This window comes from Vombatus ursinus, unplaced genomic scaffold (assembly GCF_900497805.2).
Source record: "Vombatus ursinus unplaced genomic scaffold, bare-nosed wombat genome assembly UNPS02014773.1, whole genome shotgun sequence".
Taxonomy (NCBI): Eukaryota; Metazoa; Chordata; class Mammalia; order Diprotodontia; family Vombatidae; genus Vombatus; species Vombatus ursinus.
The window spans coordinates 37011486-37030031 of record NW_020954551.1 but is presented as its reverse complement, the minus strand read 5'-3'; the positions used below and the strand labels follow the sequence as shown (position 1 = coordinate 37030031).

The window sequence follows — 18546 nt, the reverse complement described above, 5'->3', positions numbered from 1 at the left end:
ATTAAAATTCATTTCCCTGACTCTTTCAACTTCATCAGTCTGCAGAGGAGAATATCAGGTGACTGCAATCTGCAGTATATATGCTGAAGGTGGGAAGCAATTAATATTCATGCTGAGGCATTAACAGGAAGATTATCAATTATCACTAGGAGAATACTCTCAGAGATTAACAGATGACTGTTGATAGCTTCTTGTTGTTCAGTTGTTTCAGTCATGTCCTACTCTTTGTGACCCCTTTGGGGTTTTCTTGGCAAAGATACTGGAGTGGTTTGCCATTTCCCTCTCCGGCTCTTTTATACATGAGGAAACTAAGGCAAACAGGGTAAAGTGACTTGTCCAGGATCACACAGCTGGTAAGTATCTGAGGCCAGATTTGAAAGCAGGAAGATGAGTCTTCCTGATTCCAGGCCTGGCACTCTATCTACTCTACCATCTAGTTGCCACTGTTGGTAACTAACAGATACTTTATTCCAAAGTAATAAATGTGTGCTAGAAAGTGCTACACCAATGTAAGGTGGTCTTGCCATCATAGAATAATATGATGTATTGGCAAGAACTCTGGGCAGAGAAACTAGAGATCTGGGTTCTGGTTCTACCTTAACCACTTACTCACTGTGTGACCTTGGGCCTTGATATTTGTTTCATTTTTGCTATTTTAACAGATTATTTCAGAATTATAACTATCTTGCTTCTGTCCTTCTCTTGCTAGGCTTAACTGCTGTTTAAATTGCATCAATGGAGCATTTTCAGGGAGCTTGGAAGACTATCAGTAATGGTTTTGGATTTAAAGATTCAGTCTTTGATGGCTCTGGCTGTATTTCTCCTACTCTTGTCCAGCAGTTTGGCTATCAGCGCAGGGCATCAGATGATGGCAAACTTACAGATTCCTCCAAAACAAGTAATACTATCCGAGTTTTCTTGCCAAACAAGCAAAGGACTGTGGTAAGTATGATGTAGTTATCAAACTTCGAGATGTGATTTGGTTGGGCAGAAGTTAAATGTTTTCATCCAAATATAAAGTTATTATATTACTCCAGCTTAACTAGCTATATGACCTTGAGCAAATCACTTCCTCTCTAAGCCTCAGGTTTTCCTCCTCTGTAAAATGGGGAGATTCGCCTAGCTGTCCACCCTCCACAGGCCTTTGCAGCATCAGCCTCCTGCTGGGCTCTTTGCCTTCCCTTTTACATTCCCACTAGTTTCCACACTTCTCTTTTTCTAGTGCTGTTGCCTTTGCCTGTAATGATACATAGCCCACCTCCCCCAAGCCAAAGCAGATGCTTCTTGCCTTGTTGTTTATGTTATAACTGTAGGATTTAGATCTTGCAGAGATCTCACAGATAAGTGTAGTCCAACTCTTTCATTTTATAGATGGGGAAACTGAAGCCCAGTAATTTTACTTTTTATCATTATGAGGCTTAGACAAAATGAGACAATGTATTTCAGGTGTTTTATAAATATTAAAAATGCTTATAAATGTCAACTGTTGTTATCATAGTCTTAATTGAAAAAAGGTCACATAGGGGCATGGAACTAAGCCAGGATTCAAACCGAGGGTTTTTGAATTTGGAGTCAGGACTCTTTCTACTGGACCATACTGCTGATAATTACAACACTGCTTTTGGACTTGAAGGTTTATCAAATGCTTTCCCACAATAGGCATGTAATATAGGTCAAGACAGTATTGTTAGGATTTTACACAGGTATCCTTCAGGGAGCAAGAGAGGTATTAAGTTACGGTTCCTGCCCTCAAGGAACTGATAACAAAGAATAAAATAGAATAATACATGATCAAGTGCCCAAATGGATGATATAGACAGTAATGGGTCAGAGTGAGGAGGCAATAATGTGAGCTAGAATTGATGTTTGGCTGCGAAGCAGATTTGTCTCATCTATAGCTGGGAGATGCATCTATACAACGAGAATAGATCAAAACCTGAATTCTCATATTAAAAAACTCAATCCTACTTGTGTACTAGATTGACTCACATGGTAGATTAGATTAATGACATTGTTGGTCAGTTTCAAACCAAATTTGAAGTGATCCCGTTTTTCCAAATGAAATCACCTGTCTTTAAAAATGAGACATCGCTAGGAAGGGATACAGGATCATCAACAAACTTTTGTAGACATATTGTACATAGAAACCCTTTTTTAAGGTATAAATAATTATGAATGTATATTTAATTTTGATGTCTAAAGTTAGTACATAATTTTTAAAATAAGGTTTTGTGTTCTATTCTAAAACCACCTATTTGTTTGTAGGTTAATATTCGAAATGGAATGACCTTGCATGATTGCCTTATGAAGGCTCTTAAAGTGAGAGGCCTCCAGCCAGAATGTTGTGCAGTTTTTAGGCTTCTCCATGAACACAAAGGGTAAGAATCTTCAAACACATAAGCAAGTTAGCTACTATGACCAAAAAGAACTTCCCAGTCTCAAATAACTGCAACTCTTTCTATAGTCAGTGAATATTTACCTAACTGCAGAACAGTGTCTACCCTTATTCAAAGCCTGCCAACAGTGACTCTTGTTGCCAGGTAGTCGGCTATGGTAGCCAAGGGCAATACCAGTTTAGACTATAAAATTATACATGTAAAATCTTGTGGAAAAGAATGGTTAATTATGAGCAGTATTGCCTTATGAAACAGAAGGGCAGTGGAGGGAAAAGAAGTTCAAAGAAAGCTTAGTGAGAGATGAGTAGTTGTCATCCCAAGAACATTGAAGGATGAAACTGGAAGGACCCACAACAAACAAGAGAAATGATACAATGATGATCTGGTTTTAATAACACTTTCCACTGTTTAGTACAGTTGGGCTCATGTTAGCACATATGCGAGGGAGGTAATGATTCAAAGAAAGGTCCCATATACATCAGAATATTTATTTTGGTACTTTTTGTAGTAGGAATAAACTGGAGCACAGTAGATGATCATCAGTTGGTGGATGGCTAGAATGATTGGGGGATGGTACATGATTGTAATGAAGTGATAACTATGATGAACACAGAATCATGGAAAGACTTACATGAATTTAGGGAAAGTGAAATAGAGCCAAGGAAACAATGGACCATGGAAACAGGAAGAACCCCCGCCACAAAACAAAAAATTTCAAAATGTGAAATTAAAGCCCCTAAGAAGAGATAGGAACTATGTTTTCCTCTTGTTTCCTATAAGGGCTTGCTTTCTGGAGGGGAGAATAATATAATGGGAAATGTAGGTCGTGTAACAATAAGGTGTATGGATAAAAAGGAAAAAATGAACAGTGGAGCCGCCATCCTTAGATTGCTGTCAGCACCATAGAAAACAAAGCTGGAAAAAGCAGCTGGACTGGATCAAGTAAACCCAAAGAGAGCCTTGCTGAGAGAGCGTTGAGGGACCAACACTGAAAGTGTCTGAAAGAGCACAGGGTACAAATGGTATAGAAAAAATCTTGGCCCTTCTTACCCCTCCTACCTTTCCAAAGACTGTTAACACTTCTTGATGCTTGTGTAAAGAAAGAAAAAGAGTGTGAGAGCTAGCCCAGCCCATCTGCTTCACTCTCATCTATGGAAAATCAAGGAGAGTCACTCAGCATGTTGTGTGGACTCTTTTTGGCCCATTTCTATGTGGACATAGACCAGAGTTGTACAGGAGGGGCAGGCACATTTGGGTTGTGAGCTGTGTCATGGGAAGGAGTGCCCACACGAGTGAGATCGTAGATCGATATGAGTCCATAAGCAATTAAAAAGAAACTAAAGGCTTGCAATTATGGGATTATTCCTAGGACATTATCTTGAAAAACACACGATAGTTTTTGTGAGATTGAATTTTGTTGATTCTTCTTAACATGTCCCTCTGTGGGACTTAATTTTTTTTTCCCCCAATAATCATTTTTTATTATGGTTCAGAAATAGATGGCAACCTTCTGGCAGGAAGGCGGTCTGAACTTAATAATACTCTCTGCTAAAACATAAATATTCAAAGCCTTTCTAGCTTGGTAAATGGACCTCGGGGCAGCTAGGTGGTGCAGTGCGTGGAACACCGGCCCTGAAGTCAGGAGGACCTGAGATCAAATCCGGCCTCAGACCAAACACTTGACACTTACTAACTACGTGACCCTGGGCAAGTCACTTAACACAAATGGCCTAAAAATTAAAAAAAAAAAAAAAAAAAAAAAAAGGACTTCCCAGAATTTGGGCTTGATCTAAAAGAAGGTCACCTGCCTCATTGTACCATTAGCTTAGTTCAACACATCTTTCATAAAATTTTATCTCATATCAGGGTGGCAACAGATGTTTAAAAAAGGAGAAAATGCCCAAGTGACCAAATGTATTTTATTATAGCATTTGAGGAGGTGTTGAGTCCTCAGGACACTGCCTTTGGCATCTCTACAAGTTTTCAAACTTATTCTTCTGCTGGATCCGATACGTTGCACCTTTCTCAGAAACACAGATGCCATCCAAAATCCATCCTGTTTTCTGATGATCCTTGTGTTTTACGTTCATGGCCTATTGAATCAGGGCAGCTCAGTTTGATAACAAATTCAGTGTCATTTCCTTCAAAAATTAACTGATCTATTTGGGCTTCACAAACAGCACAAGCCACACTTGGTCCTGTGTGCCTCTGTGGATGTATTTTCACCAGAGAAATTTCACATTTCCACAACTGAGCCATTCTCTTGAATGACAACAGTAATTGGGAAGTGCACCCATGTTACCTCACTGTGTACTGAAATCCCAGGGTGCAAGGTTAGTTGTGCCCAAAGTGACCTTGCACTGCAGGGGCTGCGCCGTTTCCACGTCCATTTCTTCACTCCAAAGCCATTTACCTTTTCTGCAAGGAGACATTGATACGATGGAAATCTGTCTTAGGACTCCTTCAGACCTTCACAATAATTGTCCTGCCCTTCAAAAAGATGTCAGTATTTTCTGGTTTGTTACCTGTCTATGTGCTTAGATTGGTCTCCATGCTCTTTGTGGATGGGCTACAGAGCTTGTGCATGGTTTTGAAAAGTTTAGAGATTACCTCTTAGGGTTGGACATATTATCCATTCAATTCACTGGTCTCTTTCCTAGAGAGACCAAAGGCTGTTTTAAAAGGTCATGAAAGCTAACTGCAGAAGCTAGAGGTTCAGTTGAAACTGTCAGTTTCCTATATGATCCTATCTCCTGGAAATTTAGCTAGATTTAAAAAATTTTTTTCTACCACATGGGAACAAAAATTTCTATAAGTTTACCACTCATTCTATAAATAGTACTTCCTTTTATTAATTCTAAACTTCTTTCCACCTTTAAGGCATATTTCTCTTAGGTAAGGGGAATGTAGTGAAGTCAACAGAAGCTTCTCCTCCCCTTATCACCCTAGCAGGCCAAGTTTTCTGTCAGGACCCAGTGAGGACTGATAACAGAGCTGATAGGTAGGACTGCAAGAGGTCCAACCCATGCTGAGTTATCCCCAGTCTGTAGGATACCACAGAAATCTGAGCTGTTCTAGGGCTAAGTAGGGTTTGCTTGAAGAAAGTTAATCTGATTTATTTTAGGGTGACATCAGGCCCTTTCTAGGATAGGCCTTACCTTCAAGGATATATTGGAAATAACTGTCTCTTACCTCCCTTTACCATTAGATTTGAGATGAGTAGCTGGGGGTAAGGGAGGGAAGATAAGCATCTATAAAAGCACTGTGTTAAGCACTTTACAGATATTTTCTCATTTGATCCTTAGAACAACCCCGAGAATTAGGTCCTGTTGTTATCCTCATTTTATGGCTGAGGAAACTGAGACAGAGATTAAGGGACTTACCCAGGGTCACATGACTAGTAACTGTCTAAGGCTGGATGGATTTGAACTCCAGTTTTCCTAATTGTAGACCCAGTACTGCACTATGGCACCCCCTTGTGGCCCCTAATTCAGAGAATCAGACTGGTTGATTTAAAGTCAGCTAGTGAGTAGGCAGTATGGTATAGACTTGAGGTTAAGGGCTTGGCCTCGGCATTATCAAGACTTGGTTTTAGGCTCCACCTTTGACACGTAACTGGCTGTGACATGACAAATTGGAAATCATGAGCATAGGACTGTAACATCTTCCCATAGTGGCAAAAAAATGTATTTTCTGTTTCCAGATGACAGCATTTTCATCAATATCAGTCCCTAGTATGGATAATGTAATTTTATTTTGATACATTTTAAAATTACTTTTAGGAAAAAAACGCGTTTAGATTGGAATACTGATGCTGCCTCTTTGGTGGGAGAAGAACTTCAAGTAGATTTCCTGGATCATGTCCCCCTCACAACACACAATTTTGTAAGTTGCTTTTCCTTTTATCCTTGTAGTATATTTTTTTGCATTTTTAGATTGATAAGTTGGGAATTTCACATTCTAGTAGCATTTGTGCTATTCAATCAGAAGCTGTGGTTATTTATAATATAGCTTATAATGCAGTGCTATTCAGACAAAATATCTTTTAAAAGTTCTTGTTATGGATTTCCTATATACTTGATCCTTTAACTTTGGGGGGTGGGGGGGGTACAATACATAGAAATTAAGTCATCTGACTTTTTTTAATTTACTAATTGTTTGACATAGTATATAATATTTTGTCCCCCATCTTCTTCATCTTCTAGGCTCGAAAAACTTTCCTGAAGCTTGCCTTCTGTGATATTTGTCAGAAGTTCCTGCTGAATGGATTTAGATGTCAGACATGTGGCTACAAGTTTCATGAGCACTGTAGCACTAAGGTTCCCACTATGTGTGTGGATTGGAGTAATATCAGACAGCTCTTGTAAGAGTTCTCTTGTTTTTAAAAATGTGTTTAATACTATAATGGGGGAGGTAAGCAGTGTCCTGGAAAATCAGTATTACAGGTATTTACAGGGCTTATTAGGCCTTTGTAATTAACAAGTCTGGGTTTACAGCATATTAATATCAACATTTTCAAAAGTGAGGGCAAAAATGGTATAATGTTGGACACTCACCCTGCTGTCAGGGAGAAGTCATGTCAGCCAAATCTAGCATTCTGAGATCAGCAGATATGTGCTGAGCAGGCGCCTCACCAACCAGTAGATTCTTGACATGATTCAGTTAAATAAAACAACTGCACATATATAGCCTCGATAGGAAATTTGGGGAGGTTGCATAGCATTAGGTTTAAAAGAATAACTGAACATAAACTAGCACGTACATGTTAGAAAACACATTCTTTCCAAAATGTGGCAGAAAATTGTGGAGGCATTCACATAACTGAATAGTGTAGACATCACCAGGAACAGTACTTGCCCAAATGATTTTCTTTTTTGGATGAGAATTAATCATTACTGAAATTTGTAGTCACACGGTAAAAACATATGTGTTCCTTAGGTGCCTATTGAGCTTTTCGTCTCATGACATTTATGTTCTATTGAGTAGACTTGGAAAGGAAAGGATGCTACCTCAAATAAGAAGCTAGAAATCCTTGTCTTGGGCCGTGAAAATGGCATTGTTTATGTGTACATATGTGTATATGTCTCTTTTGTTCAAAAGTGCTTTTCTTCCAGTTTGTCGTATTATTTAAAATGTTTGGTGTTGAATTTAGTTGATAGGAAAATCTAACAAGAAGAACTAAATGAATCCTTTTTTTACTCATTGTGTTTTCATTTTTTAAAAATTTTTATTTATTTTTAGTTTTCAACATTTGCACTTAATGTGCTTTTAAAGAAGTGATGTTTAGATGAAAAGATAAAATTAGTTATTAAAATAGATACCTCTAGACTTGAACAAAAGTAAATGTGGGCATTTTGTCAGTAGCTTCAAAGTAGTGATCAGACTGTTATTTCTACAAAGCCCTAACTTGATTTTAGTAATAAGCTTTGCGAAATATCATCTTTTGTCTAATGATCCCTCTTTACTTTAGGAATACCCATTAATTGTCCCTGCACTCAAATTTGTGGTGTTCATTGGCACTCGATTTCCTAATTGTCTAGCATGTCACTGGAGGTGCTGCCAGTGCCTCACTTTGCAGGAGTTTTAAATAATGGTGGAAAAACCTGAATATGACTGGGTCATTTTGGGTGTTTAAAGCAATTAGTACTTTTGCAAAAAGTAGAGATATTAAATCAAGTGGAAGGTGGTCTTTCTGTACATTGCAGTAATAACTAAACTTGTCTTTATCCAACTTCATTTAGATTGTTTCCAAATTCCAATGTTGGTGATAGTGGTGTACCAGCACTACCTCCCCTAACAATGCGTCGGATGCGAGAGTCTGTTTCCCAGATCCCCATTAGGTAAATCACTTTCTTTTTTCTTTTTTTTTCTTTTTTCCCTAAATTCAATTTTATTTTATTTTCAGTTTTAAATTCTCTCCCTCCCCCACTCACTGAGAAGGCAAGCAAAATAAAACCCATTGTAAATCTGAATAGTCGTACATAATTAATTTCCACATTAGCCATGTCAAAAAAAGCCAAGAAAAAGGAAGAGAAGAAAATATGCTTCAGTCTGTACTCTGTGAGTGCAGCATTTCTCTGCCAGGTGGTGGGTAGCATGTTTCATCATGAGTTCTTTGGAATTATGGTTGGTCAGAGTTACTAAGTCTTAGAAAGTTGATTATCTTTACAATATTGTTATCACTGTATAAATTATTCTTCTAGTTCTGCTCACTTCACATTGTAGTAGTTCATACACTTCTTTCCAGGTTATTCTGAAATCATCTTCCATCATTTCTTACAGCACAGTAGTATTCCATCACATTCATATACCACAACTTGTTCATCCATTCCCCAGTTAATGGGCATCCCTTCGGTTTCCAGTGTAGCCAATACAAAAAGAGCTGCTATAGATATTTTTGTATTTATGGGTCCTTTTCCCCTTTAATATCTTTGGGGTATAAACTTGGTAGTGGTATTGCTGGGTCAAAAGGTATGCAAAGCTTAGTAACTTTTTGGACATAGTTCCAAATTGTTCTCCAGAACGACTGGACTTATTCACAGCTCCACAAACAGTGCATTAGTCTCTCTGTTTCCTACAGCCCCTCTAGCATTTGTCATTTTCCTTTTTTTTTTTTGTCATCTTAGCCAAGCTGATGGGTGTGAGGTGGTACCTCAGTCATTTTAATTTGCATTCCTCTAATTATCAGTGATTTAGAACATTTTTCATATGGTATTAATAACTGATTTTTTTTCCTCTTAAAAGTGCTTAATCTTTTTATCATTTATCAATTTGGGCATAATTCTTATTCTTGCAAATTTGATAGATGAGACTTTCATCAGAGAATTTTCTGCAAAGATTTTTTTCCCAATTTCCTGCTTTTTTCCCGATTTTAACTGCATTGAATTTGTTAGTATAAAATCTTTTATAATTTCACGTAATCAAATTTATACATTTTTGCCTCCTGTGAATCTCTTTGTCTCTTGTTTGGTCATGAACTCTTCCCCATCCATAGATCTAACAGGTGATTTCTTTCATGCTTTACTAATTTGCTTATGATATCACCCTTTATGTCTAAATCATGTACTCATTTTGAGCTTATCTTGATATATGGTGTGAGATGTTAGTCTATGCCTAGTTTCTGTCAGACTACTTTCCAGTTTTCCCAGCAGTGGTTGTCAAACAGTGAGTTCTTGGCCCAGTATCTGGGATCTTTAAGTGCCCATTTACTTCTGTATGTGATGTACCTAATATGTTCCACTGATGAATCTCTCTGTTTCTTAGCTAATACCAGATTGTTTTGACAGTTACAACTTGGTAGTATAGTTTGAGATTTGGTACTGCTAAGGCTCTTTCCTTCCTGTTTTTTTTTTCATTGATTCCTTTGATATTCAAGACCCTTTCTCTGGATGAATATTGTTACTATTTTTTTTTTTTTGAGTTATATAAACTAATTCTTTGGTAGTTTGGTATGGCACTGAAAAAGTAAATTAATTTAGATAGTGTTGCCATTTTTATTGTATTGGTTAGGCCTACCTATGAGTAATGAACATTTCTCCAGTTATGTAGATTGTGTTTATATAGTTTTTGTGAGTCTTGGCAGGTAAACTCTCAAGTATCTTATACCGTTTGTAGTTATTTTAAATGGAATTTCTCTATCATAAATCACTTTCCATAGCACTAAGCACATTTATTCATACTCCCTGTTATTCACGTGGAAGTGAATCCTGCCAGAACATGGGTATGACTGAAATAGAAGAGTGAAAGACACTGAATTTTAGAGTAGAATCATGTACACTATATTTACCGCATACAGGTGCCATAACCTCCCTCAGGCTCCATAGCATGGAGATACTCATACATGTACACATTTATTCCGTGCTTCAAAGTTTATAAAACACTTAGGTCACAACCATAACTTAGGTAACAGAAGTTACCCTCATTTTGCAGAAGATACATTTGTATTCCAAGTCCACCCCAGTTTCCACTATACTCTGCGACTTTGGGACGTGGTTCCAAAGACATAGTTTTCAGGGTTCTACTTTATTGGCCTTGTGGGCCAATTACGACTTGTAAGTAATACAACTTCTTCAACCGATTGAGTCGTGAAAATCAAACCAAGTTTTGTAAGAGTTTGATACATAGATACTTAATGCTATAAAGAGTTCATTCATAAAACAACCTAAAATTAATACTGAATATGAAGCATCCCAAAATAGTAGAAAAGTGATTTTTTTTAAAGGTTGAAAATGTTTAGGGTCATATTTTATGCATAAACTGAAACCAGTTAACTTTTCAAAATTCTTATTCATTATGATATTCCTCTAAGTTTGTTCATTAGTACACCTGTTGTAAAGTTGGGGAGATGGTCTGGTCTCACGGCTGCTTGATATTAGCCCCGTAAATTTGTGGAGTCTGAAGTAGACTGGGAAGCATGGCCGGCTTTTACCACACCCCTGGTCAGAGTACTTGGCACTTGTGGATATTTCTTTAGGTGTTATAATGCCATAACTTTTACAGGGAAGATTTCTGGGTGCCAGCAAGTTGTACTCAAATGTGTCTTGAGTACATCAGAGTGCTCCTCAAAGTCTGTGCAATGTCTTAAACTCTGGCTCAGCATGTAATTGTTCTCAAGAAACAGAAGCAAAATGCTATTTGTTCATTTGACTCTAAGCAAGAGAGCAGTTGTCTTTGAAAATCATTCCTTTTGACATGGCACTAGTCAACCGAACCCTTAAATTGTGGGGCCAGGCCCTCAGATGGCATAATTTGAATAATTTGGGCAGTATCCTTTAAGGAAGCTTAGAATTGTTTTTATCTTTTATGATTACTATGTTTGACAGGGGATTTATTTTATTACTATGAACAGAGCACAAACTAATCCTTAGAGCAACTAATGAAAATTACAGCTATACTTCATAAAAACTGTTGGAGGTTCAGAAAGTGGTTATTTTTAAGGGGTCTGACAACTGATTTCACAATTTTTAATTCCAACTGAGAAGCTGTTTTAGCAGTTAATTTAAGGAAAAAGCCTGTTGGGAGGGGGGGAGTCAAAAGTTAAATAATGCCTAATGCCCTAACCTTTTTCCTGAACATGTTAGGCAGGTCTTACCTCTTACCAACTGTCAAAATCTTCTGTAAAGCCCTTTAATTTAGTCTGTAAATTAAAATGGGCAAGCTTCAACTAGCTAAATGGGTTGGCGAATACATCTCTCTCCTGAAGATGCTTTAACATTCTGGACTAATCTGTATAAATTATTTATTTAAGAGAAAAAATTTTTTATTATTATTATTATTATTATTATTATATGTATTCCACTGTCCTTAGGATTTAATAGCATTTCAATAGGCTAGCGCTTAAACATTTTTCTTACTAAAATGATAGAAAGTTTTGCTACAGAAACTAATCTCTCCTATTTCTGGAGTGAGCTCTAGGAGTCTATATAGGAGTCTTGTCGCGATTTGTCTCCAAACGCCTTGATGAGGAAAGCAGTGCAAATGTATTTTACACATGGTGAAGTTTAAAGACGACTGAGCCTCTTTTTCCTCCTCGCTAGCTCCCAGCACAGGTATTCCACGCCCCACGCCTTCACATTCAGCACGTCGCCGCCGTCCTCAGAGGGCTCCCTCTCCCAGAGGCAGAGGTCTACATCTACCCCAAATGTTCATATGGTCAGCACCACCATGCCAGTGGACAGTCGGATTATAGAGGTAATGGGACTACTGGAAATAAAAGCTGCTTAGCACTAACTTCAACTCGGAAGAGATTTTATTTTCTAAGTTAGATATCAATGCTGGATTTCAGACTAGAATTATCATAATGGTTTCTAATTCCCTTTTATGTTTAAAGTTGCCTTGCTTCCTTTATAACATCTTTTGCCCAGCTGAGTAATGTGTGTGGGAGTGTTGGGATAGAGGCATCACTGCCCAGAGAAATCCTAGTGTTAACCTTTTCCTTCCAAACTTGCGCAGGTACTGAGCTAGCACATTAATGGTAAGGAATGCTGGTATTTTGGCCTTCGGTGTAGGGGATGAGGGAAGGGCCAGCTCTCTGAAAGGCGTGAAGACGGCTCTAGTGTTAAAAGTCTGGGAACAAGTTGCGGGATTTGCGGCATCCCATTTGGGGAGGGATTCTGCCTTGAGTAAAGTGCCCAGAGCTTGACTGCTAGCTGCTTTTTCTTTTCTCTACTTCCTGGTGGGGTGTTTTTGTTTCCTTTTCTTTCTCATTCCTCTTTCATAGCAACTGAAACACTCAAATGCCTCCTGTGTTCTTTCTTCTTTATTTCTCATTGCTTTGGACTAGAATAGCAGCCTGAACACTTCTCCCAGGGCGTGGTGCAGACGGTCATGTTTGAGGGCAAGAGTAGGTATCCTTCTTCATGCCTTTGCTTTCTTGTGATTAACAGGATTGCCCAGACTGTGCCACACAGCATAGGATTGAGGCAGGAGAGAATTTTAACTCATGAATTTCTTGCCACACTAGTTTCCACAACTTCTAACATTCCTATAGGGGCTTGACAGGTTACCTACCATAGGAAGTGTCTTTGCTGTCTTGTTAACTGTTTCTTGGATTTTTGTTTGTTTGTTTAATTTCACATATGTCAGCACATGCAAATCTTAGATTATTTTTTTTACTTGGAACTCTAGTTCTTCTCTGATTGGTTTCTATAGCATTCATAAATTATTTGGGTCTCACCTATAAGCTGTGTATGTCTTTTCATTGATAGTTTGATTGCTGCTTTATTTTTGTCAGTCAACACCTGAAAACTCTTGGCAAGCACGTGCCATTTAAATGGCAGTGTATTTACTCTAGCCTCCAAATAACTACCTTTAGGATCATTTACTCCACCAGTAACTAAAATGAAAGCTAAGCTCTCATGCCCATCTAATAAAGCTTTTGGCTCCAAACTTTCGATGTGCTCATCTGAATGAATGATTCTGTCAGACAGGTTCTTCCTCTCTAAGCAGTTTTAGTAATAGAGGAAAATTTCAAAGGAGGAAAATTCAGCTGTTTGTATTCTAATAAATGACTAGCACAATAATCTTAATCATCCCTGTTCTTTGAACTCAGGTTCAGTTTTTACTTTTTTCTAGTTATTTACAGTTTCTATAGTGCATGTTGTGTTTTATTTCAATTTTTGTATTTATAATTCCTTTTAGTTGACAGTTTCTAAGAGGACAAAGCAATACAACCTTGGGAGTGCCTGCTGGCTTAAGATAAAGCATGTTTATAGGTTGAGGAAAGGAAGGCACTGGAGTAGAACTCATCTTAGCACATAGGAAATCTTTGCTCTAGTTGGTATTATGATGTGCTTTAGTTAATTAAAATCATTAGATTGGTTTTGTAATGGGGTCAGAATTCAAATCTCAGGATATCTCAAAGCATTTAGAGAAAGTTTGCTAAGAGAGCTTGAAGAACCCAAGAATATAAAAATAGCTTTGGTTTTAGTGTTAGGATCGTAGAGAAGTGCTTATTTGACTTATTTGCTCTTGTTTAATTCCTTCCTTGCCAAAAATCTGAATGATTTTAAGCATTTTATGTATTTTTATAACTACACATTACTGGTTACTTACACATTGTTATCAGCAGTATTCCCGAGGAGAAAATGGAGTCATTTTATATGAGGATGAGAAGTAAATGAAGTTTGTTATCCTGCAAATTGAGATTTCTGTTCATTAGTTTTGAATACTAGTCACAGAAGCAGGCTTTGAAAAGAAGGTCTAGAGTGCCACTCCAGGAAGTCTTTTATTTAAGATGGAATTCTGGTGGGGATTGGACCTTATTCCTCGGCTGGAGGAGGCTGCCTGCTACAGTGGGAAAGAAGATTGGACCAGAAGTCAGGAGACCTGTTTTCTAGGCTGGACTTCGCCACTGTGTGACCAAGGCCCAGTCATTTCTCTCCATGCAGTCACTGTCCACTTCCAAACCTACATTTGGACTTGCTGAATGCCTACGTGGAGTTAGTATAGTCAATAACGGCTTTGCGTTGTGATCCATGTTTCACTGAACCCAGCAAAATTAGGATTGGACTAAAGAAAAGGCCATCTTACTTGGCTAACATTTCAGCTGTCTTTCGTTGGGGGCGGAATTGGGGGTGATTTCCTATAGTTAGCTAATTAATGTAAGCCATTTTATTCCTTAGATTAAAATTCTTGCAGGATATTGTTGGTCATTTATATTTGTTCTGTTTAGTTATAAGAGAATTACCCAGGTTATGTTTATATAATTTCTGAATTCTAGGTTTTTCACAATCCTCTTTCCATTTTTGCATATCCTCACGCTATCCCTTTCCACTAGGTAATCTATTCTAGGGTAAAAGCTAATCATTTTTTCTTTTCTGTTTTAGGATGCAATTCGAAGTCACAGTGAATCAGGTACTTGTATGTCGTCACATAACAAACAGTAACAATGTTTTCTTTTAATCACTCTGGATTTCCCGTTGGCTCACGTGTATCCTGATTGCTTTTGTCTTTTTGTATTAAGCCTCACCTTCAGCTCTGTCCAGTAGTCCAAACAACCTGAGTCCAACTGGCTGGTCTCAGTCCAAAACTCCTGTTCCAGCACACAGAGAAAGAGCCCCAGGATCCGGTACACAAGAGAAAAATAAAATTGTAAGTATGGTCAGCTTGATATATTGTTTCAAAATAGTGAAGGATAGTGCATTTATTAAGTGCTTACCATGTGCCCAGCACTGGGGATAAAAACTGAAGAAAGCCAGATGGTTCTTGTCTCTAATGAGCTTATTTTCTAATGAAGGGAGAGGCACATGAAGGGGAGGTAGAAATCTGGCTGCATGGTGGGGAATGACCAGGAAGTGACAGTGAAGCCTGGGCTGAGAAAGGAAAGGGGAAATCTTACCTGTCTGAGTCCAGGGAGGTCCTGGGATCAGAGGCCAGAGTTCTAGTAGGAAGGGGAGGAGGACAAAATTGAGGACAAATGCCTGAGCACAGGCTGTAAAAGAGAAAGCCAGCAGTTTAATTTGAAGGCTTTTATAATGTATGTTGGGGAGATGTAAGTGTTTGACATTTGTTTTCGCACACTAATGTTCAGAAACAAGACGAATGCTAGTGGTCATCTGTGGGTTTATTTGCCCCTGTTATATTTTGACATATTTACTTGTTCCAGAGGCCACGTGGACAGAGAGATTCGAGTTATTACTGGGAAATAGAAGCCAGTGAAGTCATGCTATCAACCAGAATAGGGTCAGGTTCATTTGGGACAGTGTACAAGGGTAAATGGCACGGTGAGTACGAACCATGCTGTTTATTTCAAATTTCATTCCTTTGAAACTTATGTGTTTTTAGGATGTGAGAATATGATCCAAAAAAAAGCTAAGGAGGTCAAGTTTCAGAATTCTGTGCTGAATTTCGATTTTCACATAGTAGTTACCTTCCCGAGGAGCAGGTGGAGCAGATGAAAAACAGCATTTGGATAGGGGAGTTGGGACAGGGACATTAAAAAACAACCAACTGAGGGTGCAACTGGGTGGTGCAGTGGATAGAGCACCGGCCCTGGATTCAGGAGGACCTGAGTTCAAATCCAGCCTCAGACACTTAACACTTACTAGCTGTGTGACCCTGGGAAAGTCACTTAATCACCACTGCCTAACAAAAAGGAAAAAAAAAAGGAAAAAAGAAAACAAAAAACAACCAACCTTTTATAAATATTCATATTTCCAAAGCCTTAGAAGTTCTAACATTAGTGGCAGATAAAAGTTTTTGTATTGTCAAGTTACATGTGTCATCGTGAAAGGTCATTGCCTCTGACACATGTACAGAGGATGCAATTTTCACATTTTACCTTGAGGTTAAAAATGTTTAGTTTATGAAAATTGTTGTTCATAGTAATGGCTATAAGTCATTACAAAAAGGATGGAGATATATATATATATATATCTCCATGTGCTTAATATACTATACTATGCTTAAGAACTCAAAAGACCTCCGAGGGGGTTGGATTCTGGGGTGGGTGGTTTCACAGGCCTCTGTTTGCCTTTGGTCAGCCCAGCTTTAAATCTTTCTATGCTTTAGGAGGCATCCTTCATGAGTGGTGTTCCCCTCCAACCCTTCTCCAGAGTGGCTGCCATTCTGGCAGTGAGCTTCTCTGGACTTACTGCAGTTCAGAGGCAGAGTAGATACTTGAGGCCTTTTCATGTGGTAGGACCTGCCAGGGCCTTTGCTCACTGTCCTAGCCCAAGGTCACCAGGGCCACAGTGAAGCATGGAAATAACACTTTTTGTGGAGGGGGAAGATCTTAGGACTTTTAACATGATAAAGGGGAAAGTTCTTGTTCAGTTTTCCTCATACTGTGTTTTTTTTTTTTAACTAACAAGTAATAACACCACCTCACATTTGTACATGTATACATACTTTCCTTACGAGAAGCCTGGGTAGGCAGAGCAGTAGTTATTGGTCCTGTTTCTGGGAGAGTGAACAGACTCAGAGAAATGAAGAGACTTGTTATGGGTACACAGAGCAGAGGTGGCTTCCAGGGCCCAACTTCTGACTCCATGCCCACTGGGCTTTCCAGTGATCCCGTGCACTAAGAGGGAAAGCTTCTAGCAGTCAACCCCAACGCTTTCTTTTTCTTACTTTCTCAATGGGGGAGGGAGAGAATTTGGTACTGAAAATAAAATAGAATTGAATTTTAAAAAACCAAACAAAGAATTAGATCCCAAGATTAAGACAAACAGAACAGGGGATATTTGCAGCAACCCAAGGATCCTGCAAGTACTTTAGATGCTGTCTGAAATAACTGACTGTTTCTTGTGCCAGTTTCACTCTTCTTCCTTGGGTTATGGAAATAGAAAACAGCAGCTCCAAGAACAAGGTGTTGCCTATTATAGGCATTCAGGAACTATTTATTAACTAGTTGACTCAGATTGATTTCATAGGGCTTTGAATCATGAGTTTGCAAATTCTGTCATTTTAGTTGGTACCATTTGTAAAAAAGCAGTTGCTGCTACTTTTTATCATTTTTAAAAGACGTGTTCCTCTTTAGGGGAATTTGACTATATTTAATGTAGAAATGGAATGTAAAATGTTGCTTTCTTCAAAACAAAAGTTCCCATTAGCTGAAAGGCCTTGAAGTTTTCCAAAGGCTTCCCTCTTCCCCCACCCCAGTGTGTCCACAAATAACACATACTTGCATTGCACACATAATGTATACATAATGTAGGGCTGCAGGTGACTTACCATATACTCAGCCCTATGTGAGGGGTATAAAGATGTTTGACATTTTCTGTCCTTGTAAAGCTTAATATAGTATAGTAGGGGAAATAGGACACTGCTCTCTCCTAAGCCCCCCAAATCATATAAGATTAGCAGTGTGTACTAAACACTAAATTAGTAACACAGTGCTCTGGGAGCTCACAGACAAGGAGGGATGGTTGGGCAGTTGGTGGGGAATTCAGGAAGGCTTCAGGGATGTGGTATACAGAGAAAGAGATGTGCATCCTAAGAGGAGAAGGACAAAGCTAATCAGCATTATTTAGTGCTTACTATGTGCCAAGTGAGAAGTGCCAAGGATAGGGGCAGCTAGGTGGCGCAGTGGATAGAGCACTGGCCCTGAAGTCAGAAGGACCTGAGTTCAAATCCGGCCTCAGACCAAACATTTGACACTTACTAGTTGTGTGACCTTGGGCAAGTCACTTAACCCCAACTGCCTCACTTAAAAAAAAAAATGCCAAGGATACAAAGAAAGACAACTGCGCAGCCCCTGCCCTCAAGAAGCGTGCATTCTATTGAGGGAAACAGCAGGCAAACAACTAGGCACATAGAAGAGATAGAGCGAGTAGAAGGAAGGTGAGGAGAAAGAGAAGAAAGGCTTCCTACAGAAGGAAGTCAGTGGACGGAGTATTGCTGGCTGGTGTAGTGTGTGAAGGTGAGCTAAGTGTCATTGGATGGGAAGGGGCCAAGTGATGAAAGGCTTTAAATGCCAAACAGGGATTTCATATTGAGTGTTGGAGATGATAGAAAGCCATTGGTGTTTATCAAGTAAGGAGGGCAACAGAATCAGAAATGAGACTTAAGAAAATCACTCACAAGAACCATTTGTAGCCGAGCCTGTATTGCTGTGGCCGCCTCCTTAGATGGAAGTTCCCTGCTCTGTCACATGGATGACACGTGAAGTAAAAAGCATTCCTTTTTGTCATGTTGACTTTAAGTTAAT

General features: G+C 38.7%; 1 protein-coding gene and 1 long non-coding RNA gene across 4 annotated transcripts in view; one reads left to right on the top strand and one right to left on the bottom strand.

The window, feature by feature from the left end:
- RAF1 (Raf-1 proto-oncogene, serine/threonine kinase) overlaps positions 1–18546 on the top strand; it is a 69950-nt gene that overhangs the window by 41561 nt on the left and 9843 nt on the right. The window contains exons 3-11 of one of the 3 annotated variants that reach the window (XM_027863771.1): positions 710–942; positions 2266–2378; positions 6179–6281; positions 6602–6759; positions 8138–8236; positions 11933–12086; positions 14723–14750; positions 14860–14987; positions 15502–15619. In XM_027863771.1, coding sequence (XP_027719572.1) covers positions 736–942; positions 2266–2378; positions 6179–6281; positions 6602–6759; positions 8138–8236; positions 11933–12086; positions 14723–14750; positions 14860–14987; positions 15502–15619 — 1108 coding nt within the window. In that variant the 5' untranslated portion in view covers positions 710–735. Of the gene's footprint in view, positions 1–709; positions 943–2265; positions 2379–6178; positions 6282–6601; positions 6760–8137; positions 8237–11932; positions 12087–14722; positions 14751–14859; positions 14988–15501; positions 15620–18546 lie in introns of those variants that run through there. The other 2 variants (XM_027863772.1, XM_027863773.1) reach the window with 2 other exon arrangements.
- Positions 4302–18546, bottom strand: LOC114044354. Its single transcript, XR_003569216.1, has 2 exons — positions 18420–18546; positions 4302–4814 (listed from the first exon to the last, which is right to left on the bottom strand). It is a non-coding gene; the product is annotated as an uncharacterized LOC114044354 (long non-coding RNA).